Raw genomic sequence first — 18,803 nt, forward strand, 5'->3', positions numbered from 1 at the left:
TGTTTTGGTACTCACACCATACAGCAAGTAAAAATGCAAAGAAGAGATGTGCTAACAACAGAATTAGTTTTCCTGTCCTTCCTTTGGATGACTCCTAGTGCTTCTTCCATTCCTGGGAATGCATAATATGACATGGTATCAAGTTGCTGGATGAAAATATGTATAATGTACAGCCTGGGAAGGTTGCTACACTCTTGATGAGTTTATTTGCTCCTTATAGTCATATTTTAGCTCTGTGAGAAAAAGTTCCCCTCTGTCCTTCATTATTTACTGGTCACCAAAGTAAGTCTGACAATACAGACTCTTTCAAATAAACCAGATTCCAGAGAACAGTAGGAAAATGTTCCATGGGAGTGTGTACCCTAACTAAGGCCCCTCCATCAATTTCTAATTATATTTCATGTTTTGTATGGTGTCTGCACCCCCAGACCACTGCAGCCATATCAGGAAAGCAATGGCAAGCACTTTCAGAAAAGCCCCTTTAAAAGAGATGTGCTTAGCACGTTTGCTTGTCTGTGTTCTATACAGCAGTGATTTTGTGTTTCTGCGTGCAAAGAGTTCTGTGGACAACCTTTATTAAAGCCACAAACATGACTACAAAATACAAGTTTATGCATGTTTTCCATACATTAAATTTCTTAAGGAATCTGAAGCCTCTCCTGCAAAACTATAAGAACATTTCAAAACCTGTGCTCTTTACAAGTCAGACCCATATTGTATGTCAAAATATACAGCTGGGGTTTTTTGAAAGAGCAAGCACTCCTCAGGATCCTGCAGGTACAGAGAACTTGGGATTTCAATACTTTTTAATAATAAAATGTAATATTTGTTTAATGCTAAATTCCTCTGAGTTTCAGTGCCCTTATTGTTCACTACCAGCACATATATAATCAGCCTAAGAAAGGAGGAGCAGAGCATGTTGTTTGGCTGTTTTGAGAATCATAGAACAATGCTATTTGAGTCTGTGGGTTTAGCTTGGTAGTCCATCTGAAATGGCTGTCAGTGAGACAGATAGTACAGGAAAGGTGAAACACTGTATTTCAGATAAGAAACTCATCTGTATTTCATGGTTCCTGTCTCCTCTGGGAATATGAGGCCAGGGCTTTGTGGGATCGAGTGACACTCCTGAACATAACACTGCTGAGCTTAGAGCAGTGTGGTAAAGGCAAAGTGACACTGAGTATCTTTGTGGCCCTTACCACTTCTACCATAAACAAGGTGTCTTTCCTAAGCAGGGGAAGTTGCAAGGGCACACAGCATTTGAAGTCCAGTTTAATTTAAATGTAGTACTGCATAAATTAATAAGATGAACACAGTAAAAATTAGAAGAGCCAAACTTTAAACAAATTTATGAGTGCACTGTACAAATTAATACATATTTGTGCAAAGTAGCCAGGAGAAGAAAAATATGTTTCCTCTAAAAGGATGTAGGTGTGGCTACTGCAGTGTACGAAGGAGATTAAAAAAAAATCCTGTTGTTGTGTTGTGTTTGAAGTATTAATTAGAGTCTGGCGTCAGCTTTGAATGATAACTATTACTTTCTTCACACAGATTTTCTAAGCTTGAGAGACCAGTTTTCAAAAGCTCTCTAGCAAAGCTATTATCTTACCAGCATTACTTTGTCAGAAGAATCTGTGAAAGGTTCATCACTGAGGGTGAGTCTGGTTTTTTCAGTATCTTCTCAGGAATTGCCTTCAAAAATGAAAGTCAGCTTTTCTGACAGTAATCTTTCATAATTACAGATGAAAATTACGCAGTTGGCAAATTCTCAACAGCCTTGGAAATTGGACCTAATACATTCAAAGGCACAAGCCTTTAAAGTATTTCACACTTAGACAGTTAGCCAATATTCTCAATTAGAATACATGCTTTTGTTCTTAAAGAAAACCACCCCTGCTATTTATTTCACTGCTGATACAGGTTTGTATCTGTTAGTGCTTTGAATTTCCTGATTTGGATACTCCCAGAAGGAGTACTTCTATATAGCACCCTGTCCCAGATAACTTAATACAGAAAAGGGTTCCAGTAAGTCTTGTACATGGATGTATGAACACACTGTATATAAAAAGAAATGTACACCTGCAGAGCTCTGGTATTGTGAAATACAGCATTCAAAAGTGCTTAGCTCCCTGAAGTATGATGGCTCTTCATTTGATCTAGGATATGCAGGAGTGGTACAGATAAGATGTGTGCCTATGGGTGGAGGGAAAAAGAGTATTTTATATTAACAGACTCAAATGGTTCCTTTCCTTCCTTCTGCGGGTGCTCTTCCAGTACACTACAGCAGTTCTGCTGCTGAATAATTTTTCTGAGTTCGACCTGTTATTAGTCACAAGATTATCCCAGCTTCATGCTGAGCCTTTACCTAGGCTTAGTTACAAGGGTTTTCTCAAAACCTGGTGAAATGCTTTTCACCCTCAGTACATAGCTTGGTTTCTGCACACAGTGTTCTGCTGTGGATATGTAATGGACATATGCGATGTCTTTTCCAAATCACAGCAGGTGGAAGCCTGCTTTGAGACTACACTGGAACATCCAGTAACACTGACATTTTAGGCAGTGGCTGTTAAAAGTTCTTGGAAAAGCAAGAAGTACTTAAAGGTCAGAGGGTTCAGGACGTTAGCAGGAGCTTAACTGGCATCAAACCATGGCACAAGAAAAAGTGTGAAGAGGGTATTCTTCTGCAGCTTGCTTTTTGAAATGAGAAAAATGGAAACAATTTATGAATGTAAACAGGAAGGGAACAGCACTTTTCAAAGAGCTTTGAACTGCAGAGCTGTGGAGTGCCCGCTTCTTCTCAAGGCAGAATAATACCTAGAAGCTCAGCCAGTGGGTGAGGGCATTGCACTGACATCTCACCTGAAACAGCAGAGGTATCCCTTTTAATTTCTGCCAACACACTTGAAGGAATGAAAGATCTTGAGCCCAAAGGAAAGGAAATTTTAGTGTCCCCTAAAGGATGGACTGCTTCCTGATGAGAAAGTGCTAAAGATGTGCTGCTCTCTGTGCAAAGCTGAAGGGGTGCCCAGAGAAACAACAGCACATCCAACAGGTGTGGTTAATCCTTGTCAGGGAAGCAGGCTCTTCCCAGGACTACTGAGCAAAATACGGCTGAAAGAACAAGTGAGAACAGAACTTTTAATTAAATATTAGCTTCAGCCTGGATAAAAACTTGAAAAATTATACATTTATTTATTAAAAAAAAAATCTAGAATGACATGCTAAAAATCCTCATCAAAGACCTGTAAAGAGACTCCAATCATCGGAGCAGTATATTCTGCTTAAGATTTAAAAAATGTACAACAGAATTTGGTCTTGATAAATAACTTGTGTGCAGGATCTGGAGCAGTTTTGTTGGGATCTCCAGCAATGCCATCACTCCATCTCTAAATGATTTTGAGGTTGGTGTCATATCAGCAGTATCAAGCCTGCAGGCTGTGTAACAAGCTAATGATGCAACACTTGAGGATGAAGGTGGAGGTGCTGCTAGAATGACAGAGCCCCACCACACACAAACAGTAAGAACCAACTGAGATTACGCGAGGCTGCAATCAAACACGAACCATTAAAGACACTGCTTATTAAAAACACAGACCCAACTAAACTGAATTTATATAAACTATCTAATTAACAGATTAGAAAACCTGATATGACCTGTGTGATCTTCTAGTCTGACTTCTGGCATAATGGAGAGCAGATTTTCCTGAACTCATCCTGTCCAAACTAGATTGTATCATCTTAAGGAGGGCACATATATCTTGATATAAATATCAACAGGAAATTTACTATAATTCTTGGTAGCCCTCTCAATGGTTAATTATGGGTAACTATAAATTAAGATTGCAGGTCTTGGATCTTTGTCTGCCTGAGCTAAGGCATGAATTTTTAAATGAATATTTACACCATAGAATGGTACATAAAGGGCCCCCATTAACTTTCTCTTTGATAAACTAACTAGGTGGAACTTCTTGAACCCCACATTCGAAGGAGAGTATCCTTTAATCATGTCTCATCTCTACTCTATGGAATCCTTCTAATTTTTCATCACTCTTTTGAATTTAGGACCCAGATCCTGAACAACATTCCACCTTTCCTTGCATTGGTACCAGATAAAGACGAAGTATAAATCTCTTTATCCTTTCTTAATATTTACTTCCTTGGGCAATCGAGTTACTTTCCATATTCTGATCACCATGGAAGAGAAGTAGCAATTGTGATCTGATAAAATTCCTTTTCAGTGACTTTTCTTCCCAGCAGAGGACTTCCTGGGAGATTTGCTGGGCCCTTGTTTGTTCTTTCTGAAATATATATTCTGCATCTTTATTTGGATAGGGCAGAAAGGCTCTCTCAGTGATTTTGTAGAAGAATAAGGTTCAAAGGGATGTATCAGAGATTACCACGAAGTATTTGTGATGAAAGAGACTGGGGACAGGACAGATCTCCTGAATCCCATACTGGCACTACAGTACTGCACATTTCCATGTGAGGCTGAAGGACAGAGGCCATGGCCAGATGCATTGTCAGCTGATGGATACAATCCTGGGATCAGATTGAATTCTGCCATTTCTTTCCAGATGTATCTCAAAGTCACCTGATGAAATAAAAAAACGGGGTTTGAACCATTGAGTCTAACTGTCTCCTGCCATGCCTTCTCTTTCATAAATAATTCCATGCAAGCTTAGGAAATAAAGTATTTTTCCAAACAGGAGAAAAAAAGTGATCAATTTGGAAACACAGACAAAGGAAATATTATTTTAGTTAATCCTTCCTTGTCAATTTGTATGTAACTTTTACTGAAATGTGCTTTTAATTCTGTCCTCTGTCTCTTACTCCAGAGAAAAGAGATTGTCTCCAGCATCAGTCTGTGCTGGGCAAAACATCAAACTTGTTGAACCGTGCAGACCAAGCAGAAGAAATCCTGTGATAAAAAGTCCAATGTAAGACCAAATCTCATCATGAGTTTCATTTCTTTGTTCAGTCAAACCCTGTGCACCAGTCAGGATTGGCTCTCACAAGCTTCCACTGTAAAATTATACAAAAGAGGCTGAAATCTAGGCCACAGCTAGAAATAATTCTTAGGAAGCTCTCTGGATTTCCTGGAGGGTAAGGTGTGGCTCTGTGTGTGGGAGGTAAACGCCAGTGTTTTTCTGTTACCAATAATTATGTGCAGCTTGAGTTTCAGTAATAAGAGCTACATATGCATGCTGGAAAAAAAGAGTTTATCTTACACTGGGATTATACATTCCAAGATAAATGTCTTACATTGCTTTTATCTTTGTTATTTTGTGATTAGCACTTTTAAATGTCCAAAAGAATGCGCATAGTTTATCAACACATAAATAAAACATACAGTTACTGAGAGTTTGTAACATAAAAGAGAAAGAAATCTTGTAAATCTTCATATTAGCCCACCAGTCTGTCTACACATTTTGGAACTACTACTTGCATTAACATTTGTTTTTATTAGCCTCAATAATTTTGCTTTTGATGTTTTTTATGATCACTGCCAAATACAGAATATGCTTTCCAGAAAGTTATCCTGAGGTGAACACACAACATTGAATTATCAGTCTTAAAGGATTTGATAAACCAATAAAGAAAGAAAAACTTATCGAGGGAAAGGGGCTTGGTAGCTTAAATAAAAGAAATACTGCAATTCTAATGACTATTAATCAAAATATAGAAATAAAGACAGGAAAAAAGCCCCAACTTTAATGTAGCTAAAATGTAGCCATGTTAAATGATTTTAAAGTCCATTCATTGCAGTGTCAAACCCCCTTACATATGAATATTATGGAAGATATTCTGCAATTCTTATAAAACATTTGAAAGGGCTTTTCCTACTTCATTTTGAGTTTTCATAGCATCATGGGTTTTCAGGCCAGAAGAAAGCACCACAAGTCTCCAGCCTGACCTTTTGCATGGTACAGGTGATAATTAGATTGAGGGATGTGTCCTTTGGGAAAAAATCCACCACCTTGGTTTAAAGTTTTCATGTGAAAAAGAATACTTCACAGGCCTATCTATCAATTTGTTTCCCAGGGCTTAGTTAATCCAAGGGGTTTTCTGTTTGTTTTGATTTTGGTTTTAATCAAAAAAGATCTCTTGACTCAGCTTTCAAACGTTGCATCTTCTAAAAGATTTGTCTGTTAAACTGAAGATTTCTATGATTATTCTCTTTATTTATGTAATTTCAGGTGAGTTAGTTTTTCCCTGATTCATTGATGGGCCAAAGACATGAAGCTTTTTAAGTCTCTTTTATGAAAAGGGTTTCTAGATCCCAAAGGAACCACATAGTTCTGCTAAACCAGTTTCTCAGTTTTTGTCTCAGTATCAGGGCAAGTCCTACTGTTCCACCAACAAAATCCCCATTGCTGCAGTGCTCCCCACATTTGTTCACAAGGATGGCATTTCTGTGTGTCCCTACCTGCATTTCTGCATCACTCCTTTTCATGATGCAGCCCTCCCTCAGGTAACTAAATTATATTTTTCTTTTCTAGCAATATTAGCCTGCACTTAACTATCCTAAAATGCACATTGTTTAAGTTAACTCACCTAGATTCTGGGAGCAATGTGGACTAATTTCTTATCATGTATCACTTTACAGCTTCTGTTAGTTACAAAAGATTATCTTAAAATTTGTAAAATAACTAGTAACTGTCACTAGCTATTTATAAATACTTCTCACTTATTAATAATGCCAAGTAAAAAAATGATCCTGACTATTTTTCTCTATTTAAAATGTAAAGTATATACTAAGAGCCTAGTGTAATATAGCCAGACACTGAAATGTATTGAAACAGAGGAATATTTAAGCAGTATTTTGCTTGTTCTTGATAGAATGCGTGTTGACACCATGGAGTTAAGAGCAGTCTTCAAGGGGAAGGGAATGACAGTTTCAGTTGACACCTTTTGCTTTGTAATAAAATAATCACCTTATTTCTGTAGTAGCACCTACAAATTATGTTGCAATAATTTTGAACAAGGAGAAAATCCTTCTCTATCAGTGGGCAAACTGCATGCAGAAAAGGAAGCAAAATTATTGGGTATACCAACTCTATTTATTTCAGCAAAATTATTCCACTACCGCACAAATATGCCTTCATATAAAGTAACAGAAATTTAATAAATAAAATGAAAACAGAAGGTAGCATATTCTGAGAAATATCTGCCTAGAAATAAGTCATACTCTAATCTTGGATTAACTCCTTCTTTTTCCATACATAAAGGAGTGTTTTATTAAGGCAGCCCAAGCTATGTGTAATTGCACCAGCAGAAAGATACAAGCATCACTTTCTGCAAAGAGAACCACACCTCCCAAGAAACACAAGTTTTTCTACATACCCACAAGGCTGATGAAATGTTGCCATTGACTATCTTCTCTTTTACAGGATAGTTCTTTAGCAAAGGGTAGGGATCTCCAGAAGCAACAAAATGAATTCAGCAAAATACCAGGTTGGAAACAGTAGATGCTTCTTTAGTACTTTGCCATGGGTAACTATTGGATAAACTTCTCAAAAAGTCTAATAGTGTCAAAATACAACTTTTTTGTCCATAGAATTTCTATTTGGGGAAGTATTCCAGTTTTCTACACTGGACACTTGAAACTCTAGCAACCGCCATTATCTTTTTTTTCCCAGCTTATATACAATTAATGCATTATCTAATATTTATAATCTACTAACCAGAAGTGCTGACACACTTGTAGTAAGTCAAACACCCAGTATTAGCCAGTCCAATCTGTCCAGATTAAGATAATGACCAGCTATGCCATCTTGATAAGTCTTGTGGGAAAAAAATATTATGTTGGTTATAACCACATGTTTACTACTGTGTTGACATCCATACATAAAGTCATTTTTTTAAAAGTCGAGCAAGTTGAAAACTGGACACCCATATGCAGCAGAATATGGAATTTCCATAAATTTTAAATAATACATTTGCAAGGATTTTTTGGAAGAATTCCTTATAAAATGCCTTCTTTTTTAAATCCTCTCCTTTGCTTAATTCTTCCTTAGATTATGCAAATCTTGCTCAGTCAGGCTTCCAAAAGCTTTGCTTCTTTTTCTTTCTCACATGCACATAACCACAGACACACTCTGAGACGTTTGACACAGAGCACTTGGACACATCCCTACTCCTTGCACAGTGTTTCAGTAGAAGGCTGCACCAGGAACTGCTGCAGCTGCAAGAAGAGCAGGAGGGGAGAGCCAGAGAGCTACAGGTCTGCTCTGTCCCCAGCGTGAGTGTGGAGCAAACACTGCTGGGACACATTGCCTAGTGTGGAGCAGACACTGCTGGGACACATTCCCTAGCACTTGAGGGACACGAAGGTGGCTGAGAACAGATGGTGCAATGTGGCCTTGCCAAGGGCAAACCTTTGATGGAAGACTGGCTCAAGAGGAAGAGCAGTGCTTGCTGTTTACCCTGACTTTAGGGAGATCTGCAGCACGGACTCCCACAGTGTCCCTGCAGTGAAACAGGTGAAATAGGGAGTGGAAAAATGTGCAAGGTGGATGGGTCAGCTGGGCTGTGCAGTGAAACAGGTGTTGATCAGCAGTGCTAACACCATATAAAAAGGAGGCTGGTTACTAATAGTGTTCCTCAGGGACCTGTACAGGGGCTAAAACTCTTAATGTCCTTTTTAATGGCATTCTCAGCATGTTCAGATGTGATACTTTTTGTGAGCAGGGGTGTCAATACTCAGGAAGATAAAGCTGCTATTCATAGAGGTCTTAGTTCTTTTTTACCATTGTTTTTTTTCTTAAACCTAGGACTTCTTACACAAAAGTGTGAAGATTGTAAAGAAGCTTTAAAAAGAAAGAGCACTACAGAATAAAAACTAAAAAAATTCATTTGGTCTCCTTATTGACCCATAGTACACCAAACTTTTTTAAACACTCAGTCTGCATTCCTCATTTGGTCAGTGATGTACCTGAAATCTGGTATCTAGAATGATCCTGAGCATGCAGACATTAATTGTGAATCTAATTGAATATAGCTGTGGTTGGAACACGTGGTGCTAAATATTTGTAAAATAACCTTTAGATGTCTTACACTGGGCATTCTAAGTGTGTTTGATAAATTTTGTTTTGACAGACTAGTTTAATTTTTCCCATCTGTATAATGGACATCATGCCTTCTTTCCAATAATCATCTTAATGCTTGTACACAGCTCAGGTACTGTAAAAAAGAGCAACCCAGAAAAGCATACAAAAATAATTTTTTTGGTGTTATGTTATGGCATGAGGACAGGGCATTGAAAGCATATGGTTAGATCTAGTGTTCATCCTGAAATAATAAACAATACCCAACCTCATTGTGCATGATACCCATTTTATCCATTAGAGAGATTGCCCTGGGTGACTGAAAACAGTGAAATTAAAAGACTGTACAGACAAGATCCACTAAGGAATGCAAGCCTGTAAGTCTCAAACAGATGATCTTGAAAAACTACCCACACACTTCCTGCATAGTCACCTGGTAATTTAATGAAATGCACTCCTGGAGAAACAGCTCTGGGTATGCCTGAGTCTGGGAACAATGTGGAAAGAGCTAAGCAGTTCAGCATTGATTTTGTGCTTATGCCTAGCTGGGTAAACAAGAGACTATTCTACAGTGGTGGCCCCAGATGGCTTGGTACAATAATACAAACCAAGCACCAGTGGCTTAGGCTCTCTGCAAAACACAATTGCAGCCTTTCTCTCAGAAAATGATGGTGTGGATGTCCATCTTTAATAGGACAGCATATCGCGGTGGGCCCATGCCCAACTCTTTCCTGAGCTGAAGAGAAGTGGGCTCAAAGACAGATTCTCCTGCCACAGGAGCATCTCCCACCACTCTGACTGTCCCACCCTGGTGAGGCCACACTGTCCGCTCTTCACTGTGCAAAAAGCCCAGCAGAGCATCAGGCCAGCAGTGCAGAAAGAATCAGGCTCTCCAGCTCAGAGATGAGAGCATACACAGAGAAACTGAGGCTGGTTACAATCCATTCTCTATAACAATCCATTCTCTATAACTTGTTTTTTGCTGTGTAACTTTTAAAGTAAACTACAGGGAGAATACTCAGATCTGGCCAGTAGTCAAATCTTGTTTCCCTTCAGAAGGAGAGTGCCCAGCCTGGCTATTTGATTCAGCATTTTCTAGATCTTACTTGACACACAGCAGCAGCTTCAGCTGGAAGAATGAAGACACTTCTCATCTCAGAAAACCTGCAGGCTTGTGGTTTCAGTGTTCCATTGACAGGTAAGATGATAATCTTCAGAGGCTGGAAAGTCCTGTCTTCTGTATGCTTCTTCAACTACCAGTTAAGCAAAGCCACTATCACTGACTCTGCTGCACATTCCATGGTGTTCAGCAGCCCCTGGAACACCTACCAGAGAGAAGCTGTGAGCATGAGGGGCCTGCTGAGGGGTCAGATGTGATCAAAGCTGCCCTGAGGTGTTTACAGGCATAACAAAGCCAGACCTTTGGGGTACCACTTCATTATCTACACAGCATTGTGGAGGGAAAGAGACAAGTATTATGTGCTCTCAACCTTCAGGAAAACCAATTAAAAAAAACAAACAGGAAAATAGCAAAATACTGGTTATTACACAAAAACAAACAAAACCCAAACCAACCAACCAACAACCCCCCTAAAAAAAAACCAAAACCAACAAAAAGGACAAAGAAGAAAACCCCTCACCTCCAAAACAGTTCTCTGAATTATTGAATCCAAAGGTACCTTACCCTCTTTTCTCACCTCTTTCTATATTTTCTTACTTAATTTCCTTTCCCCAGATGAATTTTTGTCATTTTTACTTAATCTCAAAGGGTTTTTTCAATTTTTTTGAAATGACAGAACAGAAAAAACCAAAACAGTGCTCCATTGATACAACTTAAAATGGTGCTTCACTACTGAGCTGGGTTAATTTACAGAATTTTTCTTCCAAAATTTCTAAGTGCTGACATGGAATCAATGTCTTCATTCATCACTTTTCTATAGAGAAATTGCTTGTTGGGGGGATTTGTATGGGTGGGTGGGGGATTCTTTGGATTTTGGTGGTTTTTTCCCAGTTGTTTTGTTTTTAACCAAGCAGTTTCTTCCAAAATATTTTTTACCTTCCAAAAGGTTTTTTACAATGCTACTTAAGTTGTGAAATAAGAGTATCCTGGTGAAAATGTTGTTTGCACAGAACTGAGTTCATAGCTAAGAAAGACCTTGGAACTTCTGTGAAAAAAATAAAGTAATACTATGCATGCATTTATTAGTTGGGCCTTCTATTGAAGTTTAATTGTACCTTGTCAGTGATCTCTACCAAATCCTCAGGGTGCTTCTGGTGTCTTTTCGTTGTCCCTCCCCTGCCCTAGGAAGTTCTTGTATTATTGTGTATCATTATTTTGTTCCTTTGAGTCCTTAGAAGAAAGATATTTGAATAATATTAGGAGGTTGTCATCCCTCTTGCTAGGAGGGAGAAAGATGATATGTTTTTTCCCCTTGTATGCACTCAGTGATCCCAACAAAAACAGCATTGCAAACTGGAACTACAAACAACACAGAGCTCCCTGTATGCTCTGCTAATAGCAGTGATTAAAATCTCTGCTAATGACTTTGAGAAATAACCTTGCAATCTCTGACATCTGCATCAGCTAGAGAGATAAAGTTACAGCAGTCCTTGGTTAACATATTCTCAACAAAATCCTCTCAACCTCAATTACCATGGAAACTACTTATCCTTAAGGCAGTAAGGATAGCTGAAATATTTTCTCTTGACAAAAATGGGAGTGAGGCCAGAAATATATGGGATTGTGCATAATGAGGCCTTTGATCTTTGATTTCTGTGTTAAGCAGAAGTAATCTCAGTGAAGCAAGTTGAGTTGCAGAACAAAATTTGTTTATAGGACAGAACAAGGCTTAAGACATTCTTTATTATTCTGGTTATTTCTAGTATTTTTTTATTATCTTCCTATATTCATGTTAACAGATTTCTTTTTTCCTTTTCTAGTGAGAGAAGCATAGTAAAGACAAATAGTACTTGTATATAAAATTAGTAGACATCGAACTTTGAAAAAATGCTTGGGACAAATGGAACTAAGCAGTCCCACTGAGGGTCAGAATTTTGCAGTCTGAAATTAAAATGTCTCCAATTTAGAACATGTCCCCCCAAATCCCTGAGTACTCAATTTCTATAAAACACTGTGTAGTCTTTTCTGTGCAGAAGCATTTGCACATCTCCAAGCATGAAAATCAGCTCAGGAATAGAAATGACTTTATGTAAATTGAATCTCTAATTTGCTGTAGGAGTTCTTGTTTCATTTTAACATCAAGTTTTAACAGACTTTAATGGATTAAAATTAACTTTTGGGAACATTATCATCAAAACCCCTATGGTTCCTAATAAACAGGTGCTCCCCAAAACTTAAGTCACTTTGAGCAAAGGTCTGAAAGTGTGCACATGTGCAAGCACTGCTGGGCCATGATGTTACCTGCAGTAATGTAAACCCATCAATGTGTCACGTTTGCTCAGAGCTTCCCACTTTGACAGCTAACTTGGTTTATAAAAAACACTGCAGCAATAACCCCTATGAAATACACTGATTTTATCTCCAGATTCACTGTCTGCTGAGCAATGAGCCCTGACACATCGTGGGTCGAGAGAGGTGACTATGCTCTGCACTCAGCCGCGAGTATTGTGTGCAATTTTGGGCACCCCGATGTTAGAAAGACATTGAACTATGAGAGTGTCCAGAGGAGGGCAACAAAGGTAGTGAAGGGCCTTGAAGGGCAGCTGTGAGGAGCAGCTGAGGGCACTGGGTCTGTTCAGCCTGGAGAGGCCTGAGGGCAGAGCTCACTGCAGTCACAGCTTCCTCGAGAGGGGAACAGGAGGGGCAGGCACTGATCTCTGCTCAGTGACAGGGACAGGACCCGAGGGAATGGCCTGGAGATGTGCCAGGGCAGGTTTAGGTTGGATATCAGGAGAAGTTTCTCCATCCAGAGGGTGTTTGGGCACTGAACAGCTCCCCAGGGCAGTGGTCACCGCACCAGCCAGAGGGGTTCGAGAAGCGTTTGGCACATGGTGTGGGAACATGGTGTGACTCCTGGGGGCCGTGCAGGGCGAAGAGCGGGACTGATGACGCCGCTCAGCCCTCTCCAACTCGGAACACCCTGTGAGGGTGTGCGCGGCATGCCCACGCTCCGCCCCGCCCTGGCGAACCCGCCCTGAGCCCGCCGCGCGAACCCTGCAGCGCATGCGCGGCGCCGCCCGGCGGGGCAGAGGCCAAGGGTGAGGGGCCGGCCCCGCCCCGCAGCGGCAGCAGCGCCATGGCGGGTGAGGGCAGCGCGCCCGCGCCGGGGGATGCCGCCGGCCCGCCCGCCCCGGAGCGGGTGCTCTTCCCGCCCACCTTCAGCGTGTCCGAGATCAAGAACAAGCAGCGTCGGCACTTCATGTTCCTTCGCTGGAAGCAGCAGCAGAGGAAGGTGGGGCGGGCTGTTGCCGCGGGGCGGGGGAGGCCCGGGCCTGGCGGGTCTGGCTAACGGAGCGCTGTTCCTCTGCCCGCAGGAGAAGTTGGCCCTCAAGAAGAAGCGGAGGAAGGAGCGAGAGGCTCTCGGAGACAAAGTAAGGGTTCCGGCCGTAGGAGGCGGGGTGGCGGCGAGGCCGCTCCTTCCCCGCCGCGAACGGGGCGCTGCTCGCCAGGGTGAGGGTCCTGCAGCTCTGCCCGGAGCTGGGGCTCCTCAGCTTCCTGAGCCAAAGGGTTTCTCCGCAGAATTCAGGGAAGCTGAGTAGTGAATACAGTGAGGGTGATAAAACACTGCAACGGGATGGCCAGGGTGGATGCCCCATCCCTGGAAACGTTCAAGGCCAGGTTGGAGCGGCCCAGAGCAGCCTGGTCTGGTCCAAGATGTCCCTGCTCACTGCACTGCGATAGATGGCCCTTAAGGTCCCTTCCAGACAAACCATTCTGTGGTTGTACGTGCTCTGTGCTCGCTGGCTGTGGTACCCTTCAGAGACACTGTTGTCTAGCAGAGGTATCACACAGCTGACTTCAGAAACCTTGTTGCTCCTGTGTTAAATGATGCTGTAAACAGGCAGGATGAGTTTTAAGCTTAATGACATATCACCACTCCTGAAAAGTTGTCTCTGGTGTGATTGCTGTGGTATTTGTGTTGCTGTTACTAGGAATTGTACTCCAATTTTAACTTTTGTGTAGATTAAAACAATCAGAGCTGACGAAATCATGCCCAGACCAGTTATCTGCTGGATTCCAAGCCCAGCTGTGAGGGAAGGTTTTGCTTCCTTACTGGACTGATTGAAGATATTCAGATGTGAGTTCCTGTATTACAATAGTCTCACCAGAGTAGTGTAAGTTTACAGGGTAAACATTAAAAGCTATTAGTCATTAAATTCTAGATATCAGGGTTAAAATGTGTTGCAATTGAAAGCAGAATCCTTTTCTTCCACAGAAGAAATACAAATGGAAAGAAAGTTCCCCTATTTTGTTTTGTTTTGAAAAGTGACATTGTTCCAGTGGTGCTTCTCTCCATCTGATGCTCTCTGGTGTCCCAATAGCTGTGCATATTTTAATCAAGGTTATGTAACTTCTTTTTTAAAAGTGACATCAAATAAATAATACTTGCAGTTCTGTGTAGAAATAAAAACTATTGTCATAGTATGAATGTGGTATTTGCAATGCATTTAATAGTGACATCAATATGTTATGTTAATAAACTTTATGTATTTTAGGCACCTCCAAAAGCTGTACCAAAGACTATTGAAAACCAGCGAGTGTATGATGAAACCACTGTAGATCCCAATGATGAAGAGGTAACTGCATGTCCTAATTAAGTTAACCTTTTTTTTTTTCTAACAAGGAACATGAACTGATTGATGAAACCGAATAATCCCCACTTTCCTGTTAATCTGTTGATGAATTACTTTTTACACATATCACTAAAAAGTGATATCATTCTTTCATTATCTGTATTAAATAATTGTCATACTGATAAAAGCTGCCCATGTTCATCACACTAGATTCTTAGAAATGTGAAAACCATGTGCCTTTGGGTGATTAATTACAGAATAGATCTTGTGAATTAAAATTTTGATCACATTGATCTAAATCCTCAGGTATTTCATACATGGTGGATTTAACAAAACTTCTGTTCTTTCAGGTTGCTTTTGATGAAGCAACTGATGAATTTGCACCATACTTTAACAGACAGACTGTTCCCAAAATTCTTATTACAACATCAGACCGACCTCGTGGGGTACGTATCTTTTACTTGGAAACCAAATGGTCATAAGATACCAGGGTTTTCATCCTAGCATTGTTACATTAAAACGGAAGATAATAGCATTCACATGGATTTTTTCTGTCATTTTATTTAGTGCCCAACAGTAACCTTGTATGTGTATGTAATCCATTGGTTTCTCCAGCACTGTTTGTTTCCTCCATAAAAAAAACCCCAACTTTGTGCATGAGTTCTTGTATTGAAATGATCAGCATTGCCTGATTAAAGAGATTACTGACATTTTTTAAAACCATAACAGAAACTGCTTTAAAAATAAGAAAAAATACACCTCAAACAGTTTATCTGAAAACTCAGACATGACTTCATGAAGAAATGGTTATATTGTATTTTGAGATGCTGTGAATTTTTTATAAACCAGCGTGCTTTATAAATAATGAGTGTGCAGAGTATGCTTTTTGCATTTTCCCACTTTTCCGTGATGGAGGAAGGGGGAAAGGGAGTCCTTAAAAAAATCTCTGGTGTGCTGCATTCTTTACTGTAAATAATTTTTTTTTGCACTAACTGAATGAAGTAATTTAATAGCTTATCTTCAAATCTTCATAGAGATACTGGAAGTAATACATGCTCAGGGAGTGTAGTTGGAATGACCAACCCTCTGTTCTCCCAACAGCTGAATTCTGCCCACTGCAATTTAACTGCCCTGTTTTGCAGAGAACAGTGAGGTTCTGTGAGCAGCTGGCCACTGTTATACCCAACTCACACGTCTTCTACCGAAGAGGGCTGGCTTTGAAAAGAATCATTCCACAGTGCATTGCAAGGGACTTCACAGATTTAATTGTCATTAATGAAGATCGCAAAATACCAAGTATCCTTTTGTGTATTTATCAGGGAATGGAAACAATTCTGTTGTGTGCATCAGAGATCTACTTTATTCTGTTTTCTTTCTCTTCACAGTGCAAATTACAGAGCTAAAAATCACTGTGCCAACTTGAGTGTCGGATAGCTAATGGAACTTGGACTTATTAAAGAAAGTGTTGGTATTTTTTTGTAATGCATGGTTAAGCACTTATTATTTCAGTAAATATAACAGTTTGATTAATTAACAAGTTTTTCTGACCAGGAAGATCCATCTTTTTTTTCTGGCTAGATAAAACATTACAAATTCATCAAATGTGAAAACAGTAGAGGATAACCCTTGTTAGCATGTAATGGGCATCCTTCAGAAAGCTGGTGAACTAGTTTGGGAATGTATGTTTGAACATACAACAAAACCTTGGGAATAGATTATGGATCTAAACCTCTAGTGTAATACTGCATTTTGCATTGAATGTTCCTCTCTAAGTTACATGCTCGATTTTACCAGCCTTTTTTTTTAACTTGGTGCACAGATGGTCTTGTTTTAAGTCACCTTCCTGATGGTCCAACTGCTCATTTTAGAATGAGTAGTGTGCGTTTGCGTAAAGAAATAAAGGTGAGACTCAAAAATATTTGAAAAATGGGTTATCTGTTGGTTAATTACAAATACATCCAGTCTGCTTCAACTGTCAAAACTGCATTTTGATATGATTCATCTTGATCTTGTAAATGTGTTCTTTTAGCAAGCTAACAGGAGGCTAAGGACTAGTGTATTCTACTTCATAAGCAGCATATTTCCACTTTCAAGCTTATTTGCTGCAAGTGTTTTATAATCTGACAAGTATTTTTAAAATCATATCATTAAATAGCAGATGATAAACTACATCAGTAGGAAATACCACATATGTAGCATACACACAATAGGGTATATGAAATGAGCAGTGTAAAAGGTTTCATTAGATGTAGTTTGTCTTGAATAAAACCTAGGTCTTGTTCCTATAGATAGCCCTGTCACCTCTTAGTATTGCTTACTTAGCCCTAAGTAATTTGCAGTATAATGGGTTTTCTTCTTTGAAATAAGTAATCTCTAATTAGTTTTTATTAAAGAAGCCCATATGCTCTCAGTCCCATAGATCCCTAGTTGGTATGAGTACAGGGGGAATACTCCTATGATAGGTAGAGTGCATTGTCCACTATAACAGGTTCTGCTAAGAGTAAAAAATCGTGCAGGAGAAAATATAAAATTATTTGTGCTTTTTCATTGAATTTATATTATTGAAACAAAGATCCTTATGTTACCAGCTGCTCCTTTACATGTTTATGAACTTTGATTGTGTTTGAATGAATGATTAGGGCGTGGTTTTGGCCCTGTCCTTCTATTTCAAACACTTCTTAGGTAATACATTTAAATCCTTTTGCATTCAGTCTGTTCTTTGCATTGTTGTCACTCTGATTGCAGCGGAAGGGGAAGGAGCCCACGGAACACGTCCCTGAAGTGATCCTGAATAACTTCACAACGCGCCTCGGCCACTCCATCGGCCGCATGTTTGCTGCGCTCTTCCCACACGACCCTCAGTTCATTGGAAGACAAGTAGCTACATTTCACAACCAGAGGGACTACATCTTTTTCAGATTCCACAGGTGACATTTTCCTCAATACTCATTTACAAGTGAGAGAGAATGCTCTCGTAACTTAATTCCTAATTTTAATTCTTTTCTTCCCCAAGATATATCTTCAAGAGTGAAAAGAAAGTGGGAATTCAAGAACTTGGGCCACGTTTTACATTGAAGCTGAGGTCACTTCAAAAAGGAACCTTTGATTCCAAATTTGGAGAATATGAGTGGATTCATAAGGTATGTCTTAGTAATGATAATATCTTGCTTGGGGAGGCTAAATCTGACATGAAATGTAGCCAAAAATCTTACCCTAGAAAAGTGGTATAAATGCAGGTCTCAGTGGGGAAGCACTTAAGTATTTGGAGGTGTATTTTGAGAGTCATGCAAAGCAGAAACATCCTGCTCTGTTTCAAATAAAAAATAAAAATAGCAAGGACAATGAATGTCAATATACTGTAACTACTTATTTACAACTCTGCTGTGCAATAACTACATTTCACTGTCTGCCATGCTATAAAGAGGAGTGGTCCTTCTTGTTTGTTTCATCGTGTTGCATGAACTTGCTGGCAAACAACTTTCCTTTTCAATTTCAGCGTCGAGAAATGGACACAAGTAGAAGAAAATTCCATTTGTAAGTGAAATCTGCCAGTTGCTGGTGACCAGGAATACAGCAGCTGCTTTGAACTATGGATGATCTTGGACTACTAACTAATGATAATGATACTGAACAGTATCTGTCTGCAGAAAGACAAACAGGAAACATGAAAACTTTCACCAGCAGCAGATCAAGTAGGATGTGCCTCTCGTCCTATTTGTAGCCAATGTGTCAAGGACAGTGACTTTTTCCAGTTTAGCAGGAAAAACTATGGCTGTATTTGAGCAACTTGTCATTTAGCCATCACTAAGGATTTGCCAAAAGTGCTGCTGTGCTGTAGAAACAGATTATGCTTCACAACATCAAAGACAGCAAATATGTTGGTTAAAGAAATTTTCAAAATAAAATATTTCTAGTTTTACAGCTCCGTTTTATTTTTTCTGTTAACCCAGACATCTTCAGTTAATCAGGTAAGAGGTAAATATTTGAAACTTATTTCTAACT

At 39.6% G+C, this 18,803-nt stretch overlaps 1 protein-coding gene across 1 annotated transcript; it reads left to right on the forward strand.

Annotated features, from left to right (window-relative positions):
• The first annotated feature begins 13,245 nt into the window (after positions 1 to 13,245).
• On the forward strand, positions 13,246 to 18,722 carry RPF1 (ribosome production factor 1 homolog). The gene is made up of 9 exons (XM_005482132.4): positions 13,246 to 13,459; positions 13,542 to 13,598; positions 14,724 to 14,804; positions 15,152 to 15,247; positions 15,944 to 16,097; positions 16,621 to 16,703; positions 17,547 to 17,728; positions 17,815 to 17,941; positions 18,298 to 18,722. Exons 1-9 carry the CDS (start codon positions 13,304 to 13,306, stop codon positions 18,337 to 18,339), a joined length of 978 nt encoding a protein of 325 aa, XP_005482189.2. The 5' UTR covers positions 13,246 to 13,303; the 3' UTR covers positions 18,340 to 18,722.
• The last annotated feature ends 81 nt before the right edge of the window (positions 18,723 to 18,803 follow it).

Source organism: Zonotrichia albicollis, chromosome 8 (assembly GCF_047830755.1).
Source record: "Zonotrichia albicollis isolate bZonAlb1 chromosome 8, bZonAlb1.hap1, whole genome shotgun sequence".
NCBI lineage: Eukaryota > Metazoa > Chordata > Aves > Passeriformes > Passerellidae > Zonotrichia > Zonotrichia albicollis.

What these genes read in the sequence shown, in the direction of transcription:
- RPF1 (XM_005482132.4), top strand. Translation starts at nt 13,304, where the DNA reads ATGGCGGGTGAGGGCAGCGCGCCCGCGCCGGGGGATGCCGCCGGCCCG. An exon ending in GAGAGGCTCTCGGAGACAAA is followed by an intron (nt 13,599 to 14,723) that starts GTAAGGGTTCCG and finishes TATGTATTTTAG; the next exon opens with GCACCTCCAAAAGCTGTACC. An exon ending in TAGATCCCAATGATGAAGAG is followed by an intron (nt 14,805 to 15,151) that starts GTAACTGCATGT and finishes CTGTTCTTTCAG; the next exon opens with GTTGCTTTTGATGAAGCAAC.